This window comes from Schistocerca americana, chromosome 1 (genome assembly GCF_021461395.2).
Source record: "Schistocerca americana isolate TAMUIC-IGC-003095 chromosome 1, iqSchAmer2.1, whole genome shotgun sequence".
Lineage (NCBI taxonomy): Eukaryota > Metazoa > Arthropoda > Insecta > Orthoptera > Acrididae > Schistocerca > Schistocerca americana.
This window is the reverse complement of record NC_060119.1, coordinates 259,380,717-259,399,361: the sequence shown is the minus strand read 5'-3', so window position 1 is coordinate 259,399,361 and position 18,645 is coordinate 259,380,717. Positions and strand designations below refer to the sequence as shown.

The window sequence follows — 18,645 nt, the reverse complement described above, 5'->3', positions numbered from 1 at the left end:
CATTCTTAAACCAAGAATTGCTCTTTTTTTTTTGAACTGTGTAGTAATGTGAACATATACAGAGTGAGTCACCTAACGTTAGCGCTGGATATATTTCGTAAACCACATCAAATACTGACGAACCGATTCCACAGACCGAACGTGAGGAGAGGGGCTAGTGTAATTGTTTAATACAAACCATACAAAAATGCACGGAAGTATGTTTTTTAACACAAACCTACGTTTTTTTAAATGGAACCCTGTTACTTTTGTTAGCACATCTGAACATATAAACAAATACGTAATCAGTGCCGTTTGTTGCATTGTAAAATGTTAATTACATCCGGAGATATTGTAACCTAAAGTTGACGCTTGAATACCACTCCTCCGCTGCACATTACGTCCACATGCTAACACCTTTTTATTGGTCTTTTTCACTGACGCACATGTACATTACCATGAGGGGTGAGGTACACATTCACCCGTGGTTTCCGTTTTCAATTACGGAGTGGAATAGAGTGCGTCCCGACGTGTCAGGCCAATAGATGTTCAATGTGGTGGCCATCATTTGCTGCATACAATTGCAATCTCTGGCGTAATGAATTTCGTACACGCCGCAATACATCTGGTGTAATGTCGCCGCAGGCTGCCACAATACGTTGTTTCATATCCTCTGGGGTTGTAGGCACATCACGGTACATATTCTCCTTTAACGTACCCCACAGAAAGAAGTCCAGAGGTGTAAGATCACGAGAACGGGATGGCCAGTTTATGCGTCCTCCACGTCCTATGAAACGCCCGTCGAACATCCTGTCAAGGGTCAGCCTAGTGTTAATTGCGGAATGTGCAGGTGCACCATCATGCTGATACCACATACGTCGACGCGGTTTCAGTGGGACATTTTCGAGCAACGTTGGCAGATCATTCTGTAGATACGCGATGTATGTCGCAGTGCTCTCCGATATACACGATCGAACAGCGGAGGAGTGGTACTCAAGCGTCAACTTTAGGTTACAATATCTCCGGATGTAATTAACATTTTACAATGCAACAAACGGCACTGATTACGTATTTGTTTATACGTTCAGATGTGCTAACAAAACTAACGGGGTTCCATTTAAAAAAACGTAGGTTTGTGTTATAAAACATACTTCCGTGCATTTTTGTATGGTTAGTATTAAACAATTACACTAGCCCCTCTCCTCACGTTCAGTCTGTGGAATCGGTTCGTAAGTATTTGATGTAGTTTACGAAATATATCCAGCGGTAACGTTAGGTGACTCACCCTGTATATTCTCAGATTTCAGAATCTGTGATATTATTAGTAATTCAGGAAACATACTGCAGGATATGATCTTACCGTATCGTGTTCTTATTGACACAGTTGACTTGTTAGATCTTTCGCATAACGAAAACATTTTAGCTAAAGCCATATGGAAAGAAGTGGATGATTACTAGTATTAAACATACCAAATTGGAATGGAACAACTTCACTGAAAATTTAGCCAGCTTAAAAAATTTCCTTGATATCTAAAATTGCTCATTCTATACACACATTATAATTTGATCGTGTAAATTTAGCGTATTTACCTCGTTTTTTGCAGTTCCTTGAAGTGGCTAACATAATCTGTGAAGTATTGGATCACAGTAGGGTATACTATGCACCAAATAAGTTAGATTACTTAATTGGGAATTGGTGCACAATAAAAGTCTAATCTGGTGATAGCTGCATCTTGCAAATTTTTGTACATCTATTTTAAGCTTATTTTTGACTGCAGTTGAAGCTAATAACAACCAAAAACTCTACACAAGCCAAACAACGTGAACAAGATACATTTATTAATTAGGTAATGTTTTTTCTTCACTTGCATCACTAACGATTCCTTATAGAGTCTGATTGGAAGGGTTGGTGGCGAAAAAGTGTTTCCACCATCGGGACTGGGAGGAGGAGAGAAGGTCTTTAACAAGTTCCGCATGATTGAATTTCGGAGTGGGTAAAAAAGTGAGTCCTTTGGAAAAGACTACGTGGCTAAGACTTTTAAACGAAAAGTTCGTGATTGTGCGTCGGATCTGTTAATGTTCTGCATTCTGTGTTGTGGTGGCAGGTAGTTTTGGCGGGTGAGGTAAATGTAGTAGGTCTGCGAGATAGGGTTTGTGGGCTATGAGGGGACGTGCGGAAGGTTTAGAGGTTGTTGTAGAGGTGGTGGACAGTGGTACTCTAAGGCGGGAGTAGGAAGTGAGCAGGGTGGAGAGTTTCTTCAGGCGTTCTTATTAAGTTTGAATTGTGGTTATATTTACTGGAAAACATTACTGATGTGCTCAAAATTAATCGTTGATGTTGTTTTTGACAAGATAGTGCTTACTTTAAACTGATAACCTCTTTAATGAAGCACAGTTTGATTCAGAAATGAGAGAAGTACAGTACTGGCAATTACAGAGTACATAAAAGTGATACTTGAAACTCTTGACGGGGATGATTGTGTTACGGACATTTTCTTACACTTGTCCAAGGGTTTTGAACTCGTGAACATTAAATGCTATGGAGCAAGCTAGAAGCGCTATGTATAAGAATTCAGTCTTACTTTGCAAAACAGGGTGCAAAAAGTAGAGATAGTTTACAAGACTGCTGATGGTAAATTTTTAGTAAACCAACTGTCAGACATGAAATGAATAAACGTAGGTATACGTCAGGCTAGTGTATTGGTTTCAGTTTAGTTCTTAGTATACATATCAATAACTTTCCAGACGACGCAAGTCATGGAGAAAATGTTCTCACTGCCGATGACACAAAGATCATAGTAACTGATAAAACATCAGAACGCCTGTTACAGATAGAAAATGAAACCCTCAAGAATGTTTGCAACTGGACAATACATAATAAATTGACTTTGAACATTAGGACAACGGTCATTATGTACTATACCATAAAGGAGAAGCAACACTGTCATTCTAAGCATAGATGATAAATCTATAGACTATGTAACAAACACAAAGTTTTTATCGATCAGCATTGGTTGGCAGATAACGTGGAACAAACATACAAATATACTGGCCAAAATGTATGTCACCAGTACGTTATGCTCTTAGAATGTTAGCATTAGTTTGCACTAGCTGATGTCTTGTGGTGACATACTATGTCCACTTCTTAACTATGGGATTCTTTTCTGGGGATCGAAGGCACGAAACATAGACATGATTTTTTAAGTGCAGAAAAGGGCCACAAGAATAATAATTGGAAGTAGTAGTCGAGATCATTGTAAAGAGCCATTTAAGAAACTGATCATCATCATTGCAGCAAGTGATTACATCCACCACTTGTGGTGCATATCAGGGGGAATATTACTAAGTACTGCACTAAGAATTCTGTACATAATCCTAGAAAAAGGGCCAGTTTAGAGCTACAAGAACCCAAGAAAAAGAAACAAAAAATACATTGTCTAGAAGTCATCGGTGGGTATTCTGTGAGCAACAATGAAGAACGAAACTATGTTTTATATTGCAAGTTACCTGAAACAAGTTGTGTGTAAATAAAGGAATATTATGCAACAGAGATTTACCGAATGACGCAGTGTATCTGTCAAGACGCTGACCACATATTCACGGATCTGCTCTTTCTCGCCATCCTGATTTGGGTTTTCTGTGGTTTCCCTAGACAGGTAGGGTAAATGTCGGTGGTTTATTAATCAGGGCCACTGCCAACCACCTTTCTTATCCCCATAGACTAAATGTTTTATTTATTTTTGAAAACATTACTAGAAAAATCAGTGAGCTCAATATAATATTTGAAATTAATTATAACGGTCTGGATCAAGTACATTAAAAGGTGATGAGCATAATCACTCTGAAGCTTGCATTTCTAGCAATATGAAAATTTTACGAAATGCACCTAAAGGACTATTTCTTCATACGTTTGAAGAAATCGAAATTTACTCACATCATAGGCCTCACCTATTATAAACGAAAATCTAGACTTCAATGACAAACATTTCCTTGAGCTTTTCGACGTTCTGCTTTAAAATACTTTCTCTGTCGTTTTGATTTGACGAATGTGCAAATCTGTTTTACACTTTTCTTCGCACTCTTTTTACTATAACCCATATTATTGTTCTTCTTTGTTATTGAATTTCAATGTTTTGGTTCATAACATGTTTTCTTCAATTTTATGTTGTTTACATATTTGTATAATTAGATTTACAAATTACTGACCGCATATTCCAGCCATAGCACTGCCTTTTTAATTTCTATTTGTTCTTCAACGAGTCATTTTAGTTTATTACTTTTTGAGATTAAATTTCACTAATTCATTTTAGAAATACGGGAACGTATGTTCCTTTAATACTGCTCGCCTCTCATACCACTATTGTTACTGCTTGCTAGCATACTACGATCTGCAACTGTTGCTATAGATCGCTACGAACTGCTTATTTCTATACTGAAGCTACATCGATGGAGCGTTCTCTACTTCATTTATGGATGTTTGTGGTGCTTCGATGGAAACCACTCAAGATCCGCGTGTGTCATCTCCACAACAATCAACAACTTCATGCGTCTATGGAAGGTCTTCTGTTGGACATCACTTATCGATACTCAAAGCCGTCTCCTTGGAAATCGCCCTGCTGCTACATCTTTGGAATGGCGTTCACCATCTCCATAGACATCAATAAGATTGTAGTTATTTTTTCAGGTAGCCTGTAAACGAATGTGATGCGTATTTTTTTCCTTTTTAAAGCTCTTAGTGTATTTATTTTACAATAGCTGTATTAACAAGCCGTTTACTTTTTATTGCAAAATATTTTACGTAATTTTGACGTTCTCTTCACAATAATTACATCTTTTTGTACATAATTCTCTCGACGTATGCCTGACTGGCTAATGCTTACATCATGCTGTCAACTGTAGGCAGTATTTAAGAAATCGGTGCGCCACTCTCTCCAGCAGTTGACTATCGTCGTTCACTGGTTCATGCTCCATGCACTGCTATTGTCCATCAATATAGATAATTTGTGTTTCATAATTTTACAGCTAATTTTAAGTGTTTTTATGTATCCCTCTAATTTATATCGTGTCTTACATTACAGTTGTAGGTCTGAGGATGATCATGTGTTGATCGAAACTGGTCACATTTATGTAACCGTGTTTGCGACCTAGACTGCTATAATTAATTTCAAATACCTTTTCTATCCTCATAAAGCGTTTTACGTATGCTATGTGTTGTTTATTATGGCCTATTTATTTGCAGCATATTACTTTGACAAATCGTATATCATTGTGAGATAAATAAATAAAAATATTTGTTCCTCCCACTTTTCAGCCTACCCCTTCGTTTCTTACTACAATCTGAGCTTTTCATATTCATACAACTACTAAACTTCTCTTCAAAAATCTCTTCAATTTTTCCATAGGCATCATCTCTGTTTCTCATAGTCACGCATACTTCTACACCACTGAAATTCTTACCTAGCTGTTCCTGCTTCAGCAGTTTACATTTTCTGGCAAACTAAGTTTTTAGACGCCTGTACTCTCTTAGATGCTGCTTCATTTGCTGACTTTTTGTACAATCTAAGACAAAAAAAGAGCGGACGCGTCACGAAACTATGCGAAAGAAATCGGTAGATACCATGTACGTGGAGAGACAGAAAAATCATTACAACTTCAGAAAATTTGGGTGATTAATTTACGAGAATAAACTTCACAAATTGAGCAAGTCGATAACTCGTTGGTCCATCTCTGGTCCTTATGCCAGTTGTTACTGAGTTTGACGATGATAGGGTTGTTGGATGTCCTCCTGAGTAATATCGTGGCAAATTCTGGCCAATTGGCGTGTTAGATTATTAAAATCCCCAACTGGGTGGAGGGCCCTGTCCATAATGCCCGAAACATTGTTAGTTGTAGAGAAATCCGGCGACCTGGCTAACCAAGGTAGGATTTGAAAAGTACGAAAGTAAGCAGTAGAAAATCTAGACGTGTGTGGGCAGACATTATCTTGCTGAAATGTAAGCCCAGAATGGGACGGTAGTAATACGAACAAAACGGGGCGTAGAATATCGTTGACGTACTCCTGTGCTGTAAGGATGCCGTGGATGACAACCATACGGGTCCTGCTATGAAATAAGATGGCACCCCAGTCCTGGTTGTCGGACCGTAACGCGGGCTACAATCAGGCTGTCGTGTCAGCGCTGCCCAGAGCGTTTCCAGACCCGCTTGTGTATCCTGTGTTACATTTTCATCTGGTTTACGCATTTCACTATACTATGGACGTAAAATTTGTCTTACGTCGGAATCTGTCCTTTGTTAAGGCTATTTAATTTCGCGACGGAGTACGACTTAAACCGATGTATACTCTGAATTGTCAAAATAAATTGTAATATAACATTTCCATGGCTGTATGAATAGGTTGCGAAAGTCAATAAATTAAAAAAAAATTCTATTGCACTTACATGAACCCATACTTGCGGCTCATGTCCACCATCATCTTCATCAGGAATGCTAATCAAAGTACTGCTGTGTATGACTGTTAACGCCCACCTAACGCTGTCGAAAGACATGTCTAGACAAAACCGAGCAGTACCTACGCAATCTTCCGACCAACGACTTATAGAGGGCATCCTTGATATCGGTAGCAGGTACCGTGAGGGAATGGAAACATGACGCACATTTCATGTCATCGACATTTGCACTGCCATGAATTAATTTCAGTGTAATGCAGTTACAAAGTTAACTACAGAAAGAAACCAAACGAAATCCAAAAATCTCCACGAGCCGCCGGAGACCGTGGGTCGCATGTAGCAAAGTACTCGAAAGGCAGCCCTCAACATGTGCCAAAGTTTGTCGGTGCAGTCCTGGATCAGTGTATGTGGAGGGTGTCCCTCCTAAGAGTAGTCAGCTGCATTTTTCCTGCTGTTTCGGCAGATATTACCAATTTCATTTTTACAATGTGTAACTTGCGCCGGTTAATACAAACACTGCTCAGCACATCTTTTAACCGACGTGTTGTAACGACGGGAATCTTCGGTTTGATTCCCGTTACCAACAAAATGATTTTTAAAGCGGAATTTTCCGTGCCCATTCTATACAGCGACTCCAGATTTGTCCAGAGTGATATTTTTTTTATCCATATGTATTAATAGGGAGAGTAAAATACGAAGGATAACCAGTTCTGCAGCAGTGAATGTTCACCGCTCCTGCATGGGGGTGACAGTCAGCCCAGTCTATGGCCATGCTGTCGCTCCTGCGCTACTTCTTGTTTTACAGTCGCTATTAATACGTATCGAAAAAACAAATATCGCATCAGACTAATTTGGAGCCCCTCCATCTCATGGACGCGGAAAATTCCGCTTTAAAAATAACTTCATTTTTAACGGGATACAAACCGACGGTTTCCGACGATACTGGGCGTTGCATGAGAAGTTATGAGCAGTATTTGTTTGGTGTGACTCCAGTTACACGTCACAAATTTCTGCCGAAACACCAGAGAAAATGCGCCTGACGACTCTTAGGAAACACACTATACATTCATTTCTGAAAATATCGTTGATTCAGAAACAACGAACAAACAAAAAAATCGTCTCCTTATTTACCGACACCAGTGCTTGCACACTTCTTCACTGTCAAAGAGAACTGCTAGATGGTGTTCTGCTCTGCAGTTCACCTTGTTTTTTATTTTTTTGTTAGTTTCACACAATGCTGACAAAATGCTCTTCGCCGCACCAGACATGAAGAGAAACTACAGCGCAGATTGAAACAGGAAGTAAGTAAATAAAAACTTGTGGTCCAGATAGTGTTTCTATATTTATTACAACAAATGGCTCTCTGTTCCTGAGACATAGCGTCAGTTATGAACTTTAGAAAGAAGTTGAATATGCAGCCACAAATTTTTTAACATTAGAGCAATAATATAAAATATGTAACAGACGGCAAGGCAAATTTTAGATCTACCCTGAAATCATTTGTATTTCTCTTCCTTAGATGATTATTTGACTAGCCATTGGTAGCACGTGTTAGGTAGTAGAAAATTGTTGACTTCATCGTTAAATTGATACCCCGGATCTGACAAGTGAAAAACTAGTAAGTACATTACTTTTGAATACATTATGGGAGAGGCAGTGATCAATGTCTTACAAATATTTACTATTAAAAACAGTCTTGATCACGATTTATTTATCAAGATGACCGGTTTCGACCACTACTGTGGTCATCTTCAGACCATTGAGTGGGAACCTCTTTCTGTTGGAGAAATACTGTTTTTCTTTTTTTCCCAACAGAAAGAGGTTCCTACTCAATGGTCTGAAGATGACCACAGTTGTGGTCGAAACCGGTCACCTTGATAAATAAATCGTGATCAAGACAATTTTTAATAGTAAATATTAGTAAGTATATGTTTATTCACTTTAACCCACTCTGCTGTTTAGTGTCGGTGTGCATACAACATGCTCTGCTTATGTTCCCCAAAATGTCACGTACAAAAACGGAGCTTTACCGGGGCTCGTACCTCGGGCTCTATTGATGACAGAAGGGTAGGGTCGAGTGTTTTGGACAACTGGGGACTATTTGTACACCAAACATAAGGATTTTTTACTGTAGCCATCCTACAGTACAGGATAGAAGTTAGAATATTAGACACTTCCTCGAACATAGGAAAATGGAGCAATTCGGGTGGTTCTTTTCGCATTAAATGCGGTCTACGATGCACTGTAAGTGATTAATGGAGGCACCATTTCGTTCACGGGAGTTTCCTGTGAAAACTAGAAAAACATGGTTTTTGGGTACCAAAACCGAGCCGAGGATTCCAATATGAAATGAACAGTAAAATGGCCGCAATTTTTACTGTCTATTCTGTGATCCCGATTTCGAACAATGTTGAAAATGTTCATGATATCTTCATCCGTTTCCGAAATACACAGGTTCGAAGTTACCCTACTTGTACACATGAAATCCAGTATGAGGCGAAAACGTTGGTTATTAAATGACGTAGCACGGGAAAATAATCTGTAAAATGTCTCCATTATCATTAGAATGCGTCTGGGAATCCCATTTTGTTGTGCTGACTCACATGCAAAATTTTTACGCACATAAAGTCCGATCTAAAGTGTACAATAAAGTACTTTTGCATTATTTCAATTCCACATACGTAAATTATCAAAATTTTCCCGACATATGAAGTACTTTTCCTATGTATGACCTGCCCTGCTGTCGCAGGGAAACGAAGGTAGGTTGGGTTGTCTCGGGGAGAAGACGAGACAGAGAGGTCATCGGTCTCTTCGGATTAGGGAAGGACGGGGAAGGAAGTCGGCCGTGCCCTTTCAAAGGAACCATCCCGGAATTTGCCTAGCGATTTAGGGAAATCATGGAAAACCTAAATCAGGATGGCCGGACGCGGGATTGAACCATTGTCCTCCCGAATGCGAGTCCAGTGTGCTAGCCACTGCGCCACCTCGCTCGGTGGAAACGAAGGAAATCAGAGGAAAATGTTCGTATCAGAGCACAAAGTGGCTAATACGCTCCGGTTTAAAATAGTGGAAAATGTTGTACCCATTGCCTCATTCTACCTTCCTCAGCAGCTTAAAAAATGTTCCCAAATATTTTGGCATGCGAACATATTTGCGCCTTTTATGCTGAGGGAGAACGAGAGAGTTCCGGTGGAAAAGAGACGAATAAATAATAAATACTGGAGGTTAGTACACACCGGTTACGGTGTAGAAGATCGAAGTACGCACATGGAGTGTGAGAGAAATAGTGGGACACAGTGGCAGTGGAACATAGTGATTGTGACAGAACAGCGCTAGGAAAAGAGTTAAAGAGACAGTACCAGTGGGAGAGGAAAAATGAGACGAAGAAAATGGCAGTGGGTGAGTGGCAGTGAAATGAGCGACAGAGTGTATGACAATGAAAACGCGGAAGAGAGTTATTGGCAGAAGAGACAGCAGTAGTGGGAAGGATCAAGCGAGATAGTAGCAGTAAGAGAGAGAGAGAGGAAGAGCAAGACAGTGACAATGACAGTATTAGTAGGATAAAGCGAAGCAGACTGCGGCTGCAAGATAGTTAGACACAAAGAGATAACTGCAATGAGTTGGGCTGAATGAGTGATCGAGAAAGGGCAACTTGGAGTGGATTGGTGTGAGCGACTTATAGGATGGAGCTTGTGACAGTCAGAGGTGGGTTGCACGTTAAAAAGGATGCGAAATTGTTCGCTTGCCACAATACTCGGGAAAATTTTTGTTTAAAAAAGTTGTGTTGGTAGAATGAGGCAGCTGGTATCCAACTTTCCAGTCGAGTCTTTAATAAACAGGAGCATGTTCGTCCTTTTTGTGCTTCGATAGGAACATTTTTCCGCTGGTTGTGATAGATGGCTGAAATCCAGAAAGGTACAACTACAAATGAAGTATTCGTCATTTCGTCTGCAATTGTGAAAATCAACAGTGGCATATGTAGCTAAAGAGGAGAGCATGGGAAGTGTCATCACCCAGTTTCCCAGGAATTTCACTCAGCGGAAGAGGAGTCGAGCGAATACATGTCTCGGCTTATTGGTAGATACTCGACAGTTTCTGAAAAACCGACGGTCAATGTTTTCGATGTACTTTATGTGCCTTTTACCAGACAATTTCCTCAGACGAAATGGTGAATTAGCGGTCAGCGTCGCGCTACCTCTGGCACTGGTATCGATAGTCACTTCATTGCGACGCATCTTTGGTTTTCCTGGTTGAGGTAGGGAGGCTCGGCGCAGCGGCAGTGGGTTGTGAACGGCACGTGACAGAAGGAGGGGGGCTGGAGCAGCAGTGCCTATTGGCTGTGTTTGGCTGGGCAGACTTGAGTTGAACAACGCATGTACCCAGCAGGATCGCCGAGCGACTTGTCAAACGTTGGCCAAGGTGACGAAGGTCGTCCTCTGGAATTGTGGTGACGGGAACCTCCTCCCGTTATTTTAAAACGCGTTAAATGGATAACTGACGGTGGTGAGAGTGCGCCGTAGCATACTGCCTACTGACATTCTAATTTGCCTTGGATTGAAAGTGACCAATGGTTGTTAGTACGTCTTTTTTGAAGCCACGTGATTCTGTTAATTGGTAAACCGCTTCTGTACACCCGCTTGGGGTGCGATGTTGGATGCGATGTTATGAATTGAAGTGGTAACACCGGTGACTGCCACTGTACCCGGTGGCAATGTTACGCTATTGTATCAGGTACTGACTATGAATTTGAAACCTAAATGTAATTTAGTAAGTTGATGTGTTTTAGTCATAACTGAATTTCGTAGGGCCATCACTGAGTAAAATTTTCTGCTTTATCGAGTGTTTGTTGAGACTTTTTTTTAGAAATTGTTATTCATGCCTCATGCGGTTTAACTGCAACTGCTCTGTTTGTACTGTACCTTCTCAGTTACATGTACTCTCTTATCATCTTACCTAGACAGAGGCGTATGTTTTCACTATGAACCACAAAGTGCATTCTAAGTATCTCTGTCAATTTTAGTGAGTTTCCCTGATCTTATTAAAAGACTTGTGAAGGGGTTTATACAGGTTGGTCCATTGATAGCGACCAGGCCAAGTATCTCACGAAATAAGCATCAAACAGAAAAACTACAAAGAACGAAACTCGTCTAGCTTGAAGGGGGAAACCAGATGGCGCTATGGTTGGCCCGCTAGATGGCGCAGCCATAGGCCAAACGGATATTAATTGCGTTTTTTTAAAAATAGGATCCCCCATTTTTTACTACATATTCGTGTAGTACGTAAAGAAATATGAATGTTTTAGTTGGACCACTTTTTTCGCTTTGTGATAGATGGCGCTGTAATAGTCACAAACGTCTAAGTACGTGATATCATGTAACATTCCACCAGTGCGGACGGTATCTGCATCGTGATACATTACCCGTGTTGAAATGGACCGTTTACCAATTGCGGAAAACGTCGATATCGTGTTGATGTATGGTTATTGAGATGAAAATGCCCAAGGGGCGTGTGCTATGTATGCTGCTTGGTATCCTGTACGACAACATACAAGTGTCCGGACCGTTCGTCGGATAGTTACGTTATTTAAGGAAACACGAAGTGTTCAGCCACATGTGAAACGTCAACCACGACCTGCAACAAATGATGGTGCCCAAGTAGGTGTTTTAGCTGCTGTTGCGGATAATCCGCACATCAGTAGCAGACAAATTGCGCGAGAATCGGGAATCTCAAAAACGTCGGTGTTGAGAATGCTTCATCAAAATCGACTGCACCCGTACCATGTTTCTATGCACCAGGAATTGCATGGCGACGACTTTGAACGTCGTGTACAGTTCTCCCACTGGGCACAAGAAAAATTACCGGACGATGGCAGATTTTTTGCACGCCTTCTATTTAGCGACAAAGCGTCATTCAACAACAGCGGTAACGTAAAGCGGCATAAAATTCACTATTGGTCAACGGAAAATCCACGATGCCTGCGACAAGTGGAACATCTGCGACCTTGGCGGGTTAATGTATGGCGCAGCATTATGGGGGGAAGGATAACTGGCCCCATTTTATCGATGGCAATCTAAATGGTGCAACTTATGCTGATTTCCTACGCAATGTTCTACCAATGTTACTACAAGATGTTTCACTACATGACAGAAAGGCGATGTACTTCCAACATGATGGATGTCCGGCGCATAGCTCGCATGCAGTTGAAGCGGTATTGAATAGCATATTTCATCACAGGTGGATTGGTCGTCGAAGCACCATACCATGGCCCGCACGTTCACCGGATCTGACGTCTCCGGGTTGCTTTCTGTGGGGAACGTTGAAGGATATTTGCTATCGTGATCCACCGACAACGCCTGACAACATGCGTCAGCGCATTGTCAATGCAAGTGCCAACATTACGGAAGCCAAACTACTCGCTGTTGAGAAGAATGTCGTTCCACGTATTGCCACATGCATTGAGGTTGATGGACATTGTTTTGAGTATTTATTGTATTAATGTGGTATTTACAGGTAATCACTCAGTAACTGCATGGGTTCTCAGAAATGATAAGTTCACAAAGCTACAAGTATCACATTGGAGCAACCGAAATAAAATGTTCAAACGAACCTACGTTCTGTATTTTAATTTAAGAAACCTACCTATTACCAACTGTTCGTCTAAAATTGTGAGCCATTTGTTTCTGACTATTAGAGCGCCATCTATCACAAAGCGAAAAAAGTGGTCCAACTAAAACACTCATATTTCTTTACGTACTATACGAATATGTAATAAAAAATGGGGGTTCCTATTTTAAAAAACCGCATTTGATATCCGTTTCACCTATGGCAGCGCCACCTAGCGGGCCAACCATAGCGCCATCTGCTTTCCCCCTTCAAGCTAGACAAGTTTCGTTCGTTGTAGTTTTTACGTTGACGCTTATTTCGTGAGATATGTGGCCCGGTCACGATCAATGGACCATCCTGTGTACTACATTAGTTTATGTATTTAAGTTTGGCTTTAACTAATTGCTTTATCTAAGGTTAGGAATTGTATTTCTCGTGCTGAAGCGGGTCTCATCGTTTGTTAGTGTATAGTTTGCTATTACGGTGCTGTATCGCTTGTGATTTATGTTCACAGCTGATTGCGAAGCACGCTAGTCTACCTTGGTGTATGCAGCCGTGAGTTCTGGGCCGCTACCTTGGTGGCATCCTGCCCATCGCCCTAGGTCTAAGTTATTGCCGCGAGAGCGCTTTGCCCCGTCGTCTGTTATACCTGACGTAAGTTGAGTAGACGTCTTGTTCCTTGGAGCTATACCTGGGTTGAGCGACTGCCGCGAGGGTTGTGGGCTGTGGAGTTTAGCGAGATTAACTCAGGAACCTTTGCAAATTATCCTCTTACTGTTCATAAAAGAAGAGTGTTCAAACCCACTAATAACTGTTCTTCATAAAATCGGATGTGCTCTGTATTTGGTAAATGTAGTTTCCCTTTACTGTATGATTTAAATTTAATTCTTACTTTTCACAAAGTCAGATGTTTTGGGTTTATTGAATACTGTTCCCTTTTGCTTATATTGGTTAGTTTCACTAGTTTGTCATTTTATATGTCACTATAATTTTGGTGGTTTTCATATTATTAATCTGAAATTTAACTGCTTAGTGTGTTTTTCTTAAATAAATGTTTATTTGATGAAAATAATGAGCAATTTGATGGGTCTCCCTTCCAACTGTTGATGTTTGATCCTTTCTTATCATGAACCTGTTACCTGGGTTTCAATATTAATCATAAAATCACAACTGGATTTCACGAAAAATATTACATATTTACTATATAATATATATATCTGATGTTTCATTGTCATATCGATACTTCTATTATTTATTATATTTTTTCACATTTTTGTTCTTCATGAAGATTTGGTGCATTCCCTTGGATGACACCGGTTGCAGACACATTCGAAATACAGATATTCCGAACAGTACGAGCATAGCGTGAAAGCAGGTTTGCCACAGTGACATTTCATCGTGTGAATTTCATTCGGGAAAGAACTGCCGTTAACATTCGCGAAAATTTCGCGGTAAGTCGTGAGTAACGTCTCATTTTTTAACAAAAATGGCACTTGTAGCTGATTATGAATCAAGATACCCTACATGAATTTCACCAAAAACAATCGCAAAGTTTTTTTTTCTTTTTTAATTCATTCATCTGGCATTGAAGTAGTAGACGAATAAGGACAACGTTATATCAATATACAGTGGGAAACATTTGTGTAGTAATATTCTACATACATGGGTACGTAGATAAAAACCAAAATAAAAGTAATAATCAGGTTTCGAACACAGGGCGTAAAATTAAGAAGCTGCTACTCTAACTACTTTAGCACCATTTCGTCTAGGACATCACGCGGTAAAAGAGTATAAGCTTCTCCCAAATGTGTCGAAAGCTTTGACCTCGTGTTTCTCAGAAACGGTCGAGTATCTACGTATAAGGTGATCCATGAGTTCACTTATACTACTGGCCATTAAAATGGATACACCAAGAAGAAATGCGGGTATTCATTGGACAAATATATTATACTAGAACTGACATGTGATTACATTTTAACGCGGTTTGCGTGCATATATCCTGAGAAATCAGTACCCAGAACAACCACCTCTCGCCGTAATAACGACCTTGATACCCCTGGGCATTGAGTCAAACAGAGCTTGGATGGTGTGTACAGGTACAGATGTCCATGCAGCTTCAACACGATACCACCGTTCATCAAGAGTAGTGACTGGCGTATTGTGACGAGCCAGTTGCTCGGCCACCATTGACCATACATTTTCAGTAGGTGGGAGATCTGGAGAACGTGCTGGCCAGGGCAGCAGTCGAACATTTTCTGTATCCAGAACGGCCCGTACAGGACCTGCAACATGCGGTCGTGCATTATCCTGCTGAAATGTAGGGTTTCTCAGGGATCGAATGAAGGGTAGAGCCACGGGTCGTAACACATCTGAAATGTAACGTCACTGTTCAAAGTGCCGTCAATGCGAACAAGAGGTGACCGAGACGTGTAACCAATGGCACCCCGTACCATCACGCCGGATGATACGCCAGTATGGCGATGACGAATGCACGCTTCCAATGTGCGTTCACCACGTTGTCGCCAAACACGGATGTGACCATCATGATACTGTGAACAGAACCTGGATTCATCCGAAAAAATGCATTATGCCATTCGTGCACCCAGGCTCGTCGTTGAGTACACCATCGTAGGCGCTTCTGTCTGTGATGCAGTGTCAAGAGTAACCGCAGTCATGGTCTCCGAGCTGATAGTCCATGCTGCTGAAAACGTCTTCGCAGTGTTCGTGCAGATGGTTATTGTCATGCAAACGTCCCCATCCGTTGACTCAGGGATCGAGACGTGGCTGCGCGATCCGTTACAGCCATGCGGATAAGATGCCTGTCATCTCGACTCCTAGTGATACGAGGCCTTGGGAATCCAGCACGGCGTTTCGTATAACTCTCCTGAACCCACCGATTGCATATTCTGCTAACAGTCACTGGATCTCGACAAACGCGAGCAGCAGTGTCGCGATACGATAAACCGCAATCGCGATAGGCTACAATCCGACCTTTATCAAAGTCGGAAACGTGATGGTACGCATTTCTCCTCCTTACACGAGGCATCACAACGACGTTTCACGAGGCAACGCCGGTCAACTGCTGTTTGTGTATGAGAAATTGGTTGGAAACTTTCCTCATGTCAGCACGTTGTAGGTGTCGCCACCAGCGCCATCCTTGTGTGAATGCTCTGAATAGCTAATCATTTGCATGTCACAGCATCTTCTTCATGTCGGTTAAATTTCGCGTCTGTAGCACGTCATCTTCGTGTTGTAACAATTTTAATGGGCAGTAGCGTATTTTGACTCCACGTCTACTGAGCAAAGTCTCTGGAAAATGGGGTGTTGACACTGGCCGTGATCTCTTCGTAACTAATATTAAGCGACACTCTGAGGTGTCACTCGCGTGGCCAGCGTGTAGCTGTCTGCTGCACGTACCTTGGCTTGCATCCCGGCGCTGACGCGGCCCACGGAGCCATGGGGCGCCGGCGCTTGGCGGTTGACGACCATGCAGAGCGGGAAGGCCTCTGTCTGGCCGTACCACTGTGTCAGCGGGCGGCCCGTGCGCGCCTCTATCCAAGCGTGCGCCTCCGCCTTGAGCGCGGCGCCCCCCGTCATGCAGACGCGCACCTGCTGCAGCGCTGGCCGCAGTCGGTCCTCCGGACAATGTCGGGCCAGCGAGACCCACTGGTTCGGCGGCATGAACATAACGGTGGGCTGTAAAACAACTTTCCTGTTACTCTTCATGCTAGACTAATGGCCAAAGTGTAGCCAAATTAAGAAAAGACCAAGATTTCGAAAGCTTTGCACAACAAGAAACAAGATTAAGTTTAACCGCAAGAAATTTTGCATACAGCAGAGTGTAAAATACGTAATTCATAAGGCTGTGAATCTTAATGACTCGTACTACAAGAAAATCAATAACTGGAAACTGTCTTCCACAACACAAATCTGGAAAAATTGGTGGTAAATTCTTAAGGGACCAAACTGCCGAGGTCATCGGTCCATAGGCTTACACACTACTTAATCTAACTTAAACTAACTTACGCTAAGGACAACACACACACGCATGCCCGAGGGAGGACTCGAACCTCTGACGGGGGAGGGGCGGGGGGGGGGGGGGGGGAGAGCCGCGCCATAAATTTGGACAGTGGTTAGCACACTGGACTCGCATTCGGGAGGACGACGGTTCAATCCCGCGTCCGGCCATCCTGATTTAGGTTTTCCGTGATTTCCCTAAATCGCTCCATGCAAATGCCGGGATGGTTCCTTTGAAAGGGTACGGCCTACTTCCTTCCCCGTACTTCCCTAATCCGATGAGACCGATGACCTCGCTGTTTGCTCTCTTCCCCCAAAACAATCCAATCCATAAATTTGGAAGCTGATAAGCTATCGCTCTGAACACCTCCGATAACTGATGAAGAGTAACTGAACTGATTCGGGGAGAAATAAAATTTATGTCACTAATTGATTTATAAAAGTGGATTCACTACTGCAAAACACAGGTTTTTCACTATCACTCAATTAAATTCCTGATTACATACTACGAAGTTTTTCAACAACACGTTTATTCTGTCACATGGCGGATACAAAACTATTACTGCTTGCAAATGGAACCAGATCGAAGATTCTGTGTTGACTTTGTGCCGTAAGGTGTAAGTTACTGGCCGGCCGAAGTGGCCGCGCGGTTCTGGCGCTGCAGTCTGGAACCGCGAGACCGCTACGGTCGCAGGTTCGAATCCTGCCTCGGGCATGGGTGTGTGTGATGTCCTTAGGTTAGTTAGGTTTAACTAGTTCTAAGTTCTAGGGGACTAATGACCTCAGCAGTTGAGTCCCATAGTGCTCAGAGCCATTTGTAAGTTACTGTTCGTGAGACTACACAAGGTAGAAGACTGTAAGTTGTGTTCGTTGGTGTGTTGGGTATCTCCGTGTATACAGTGGGAAGTTACTGCTTTAAGTTGGTACTAGGAACGAAGTCTCCATGCTTCTTCTTGCCGCTTTACGCGCGTAAACAATGGACTTCATAAAAAATATTACAAATCATCGAATGTACTCTGTTATTAAGGACAATTTTAAACACACATAGCAGCGTAAAATGAGGACTGGTACATTTCGTGCAGGTGCATGTAGAAGAATTGTGTCGCAAGTTTACAGGCTGATGCAGTGATGAGTGAAAAAGCGTATTAAAAAGACACCAATGATCATGAAAAAGAAAGGTCTAGGGTTACTGAAGCACTTATGACGCAGAATAATTGCAAAAGAAAAGCGTGTGAACGCCAGCTTCAATCCCAATAGCTGCTCGGGGTACCCGAGCGGTCTGAGACTTGTCACTGTTCACGCGGGTTCCTCCGTCGGAGGTTCGAGTCCTCCCTCGGGCATGGGTGTTTGTGTCGTCCTTAGCGTAAGTGAGTTGAAGTTAGATTAAGTAGCGTGTAAACTTAGGGGCCGATAACCTCAGCAGTTTGGTCCCATAAGACCTTACCACAAATCTCCAATTCCCAAACCCAACAAAATAATACCAGCATAATTATCTAGGTCATCTAGCTATGAAATACAGAGAAAGAAGACAGCTAGTTGTCGTTTATCATTATACAGAACCCGAAGGAAACAGATACCTACTTATTCCTGTGCTGCAAAG

At 41.9% G+C, this 18,645-nt stretch overlaps 1 protein-coding gene across 1 annotated transcript in view; it reads right to left on the bottom strand.

The window, feature by feature from the left end:
* LOC124624503 (4-coumarate--CoA ligase 1-like) overlaps positions 1–18,645 on the bottom strand; it is a 77,288-nt gene that overhangs the window by 15,970 nt on the left and 42,673 nt on the right. The window contains exon 5 of the mRNA XM_047149114.1: positions 16,446–16,724. Coding sequence (XP_047005070.1) covers positions 16,446–16,724 — 279 coding nt within the window. The remainder of the gene's footprint in view (positions 1–16,445; positions 16,725–18,645) is intronic.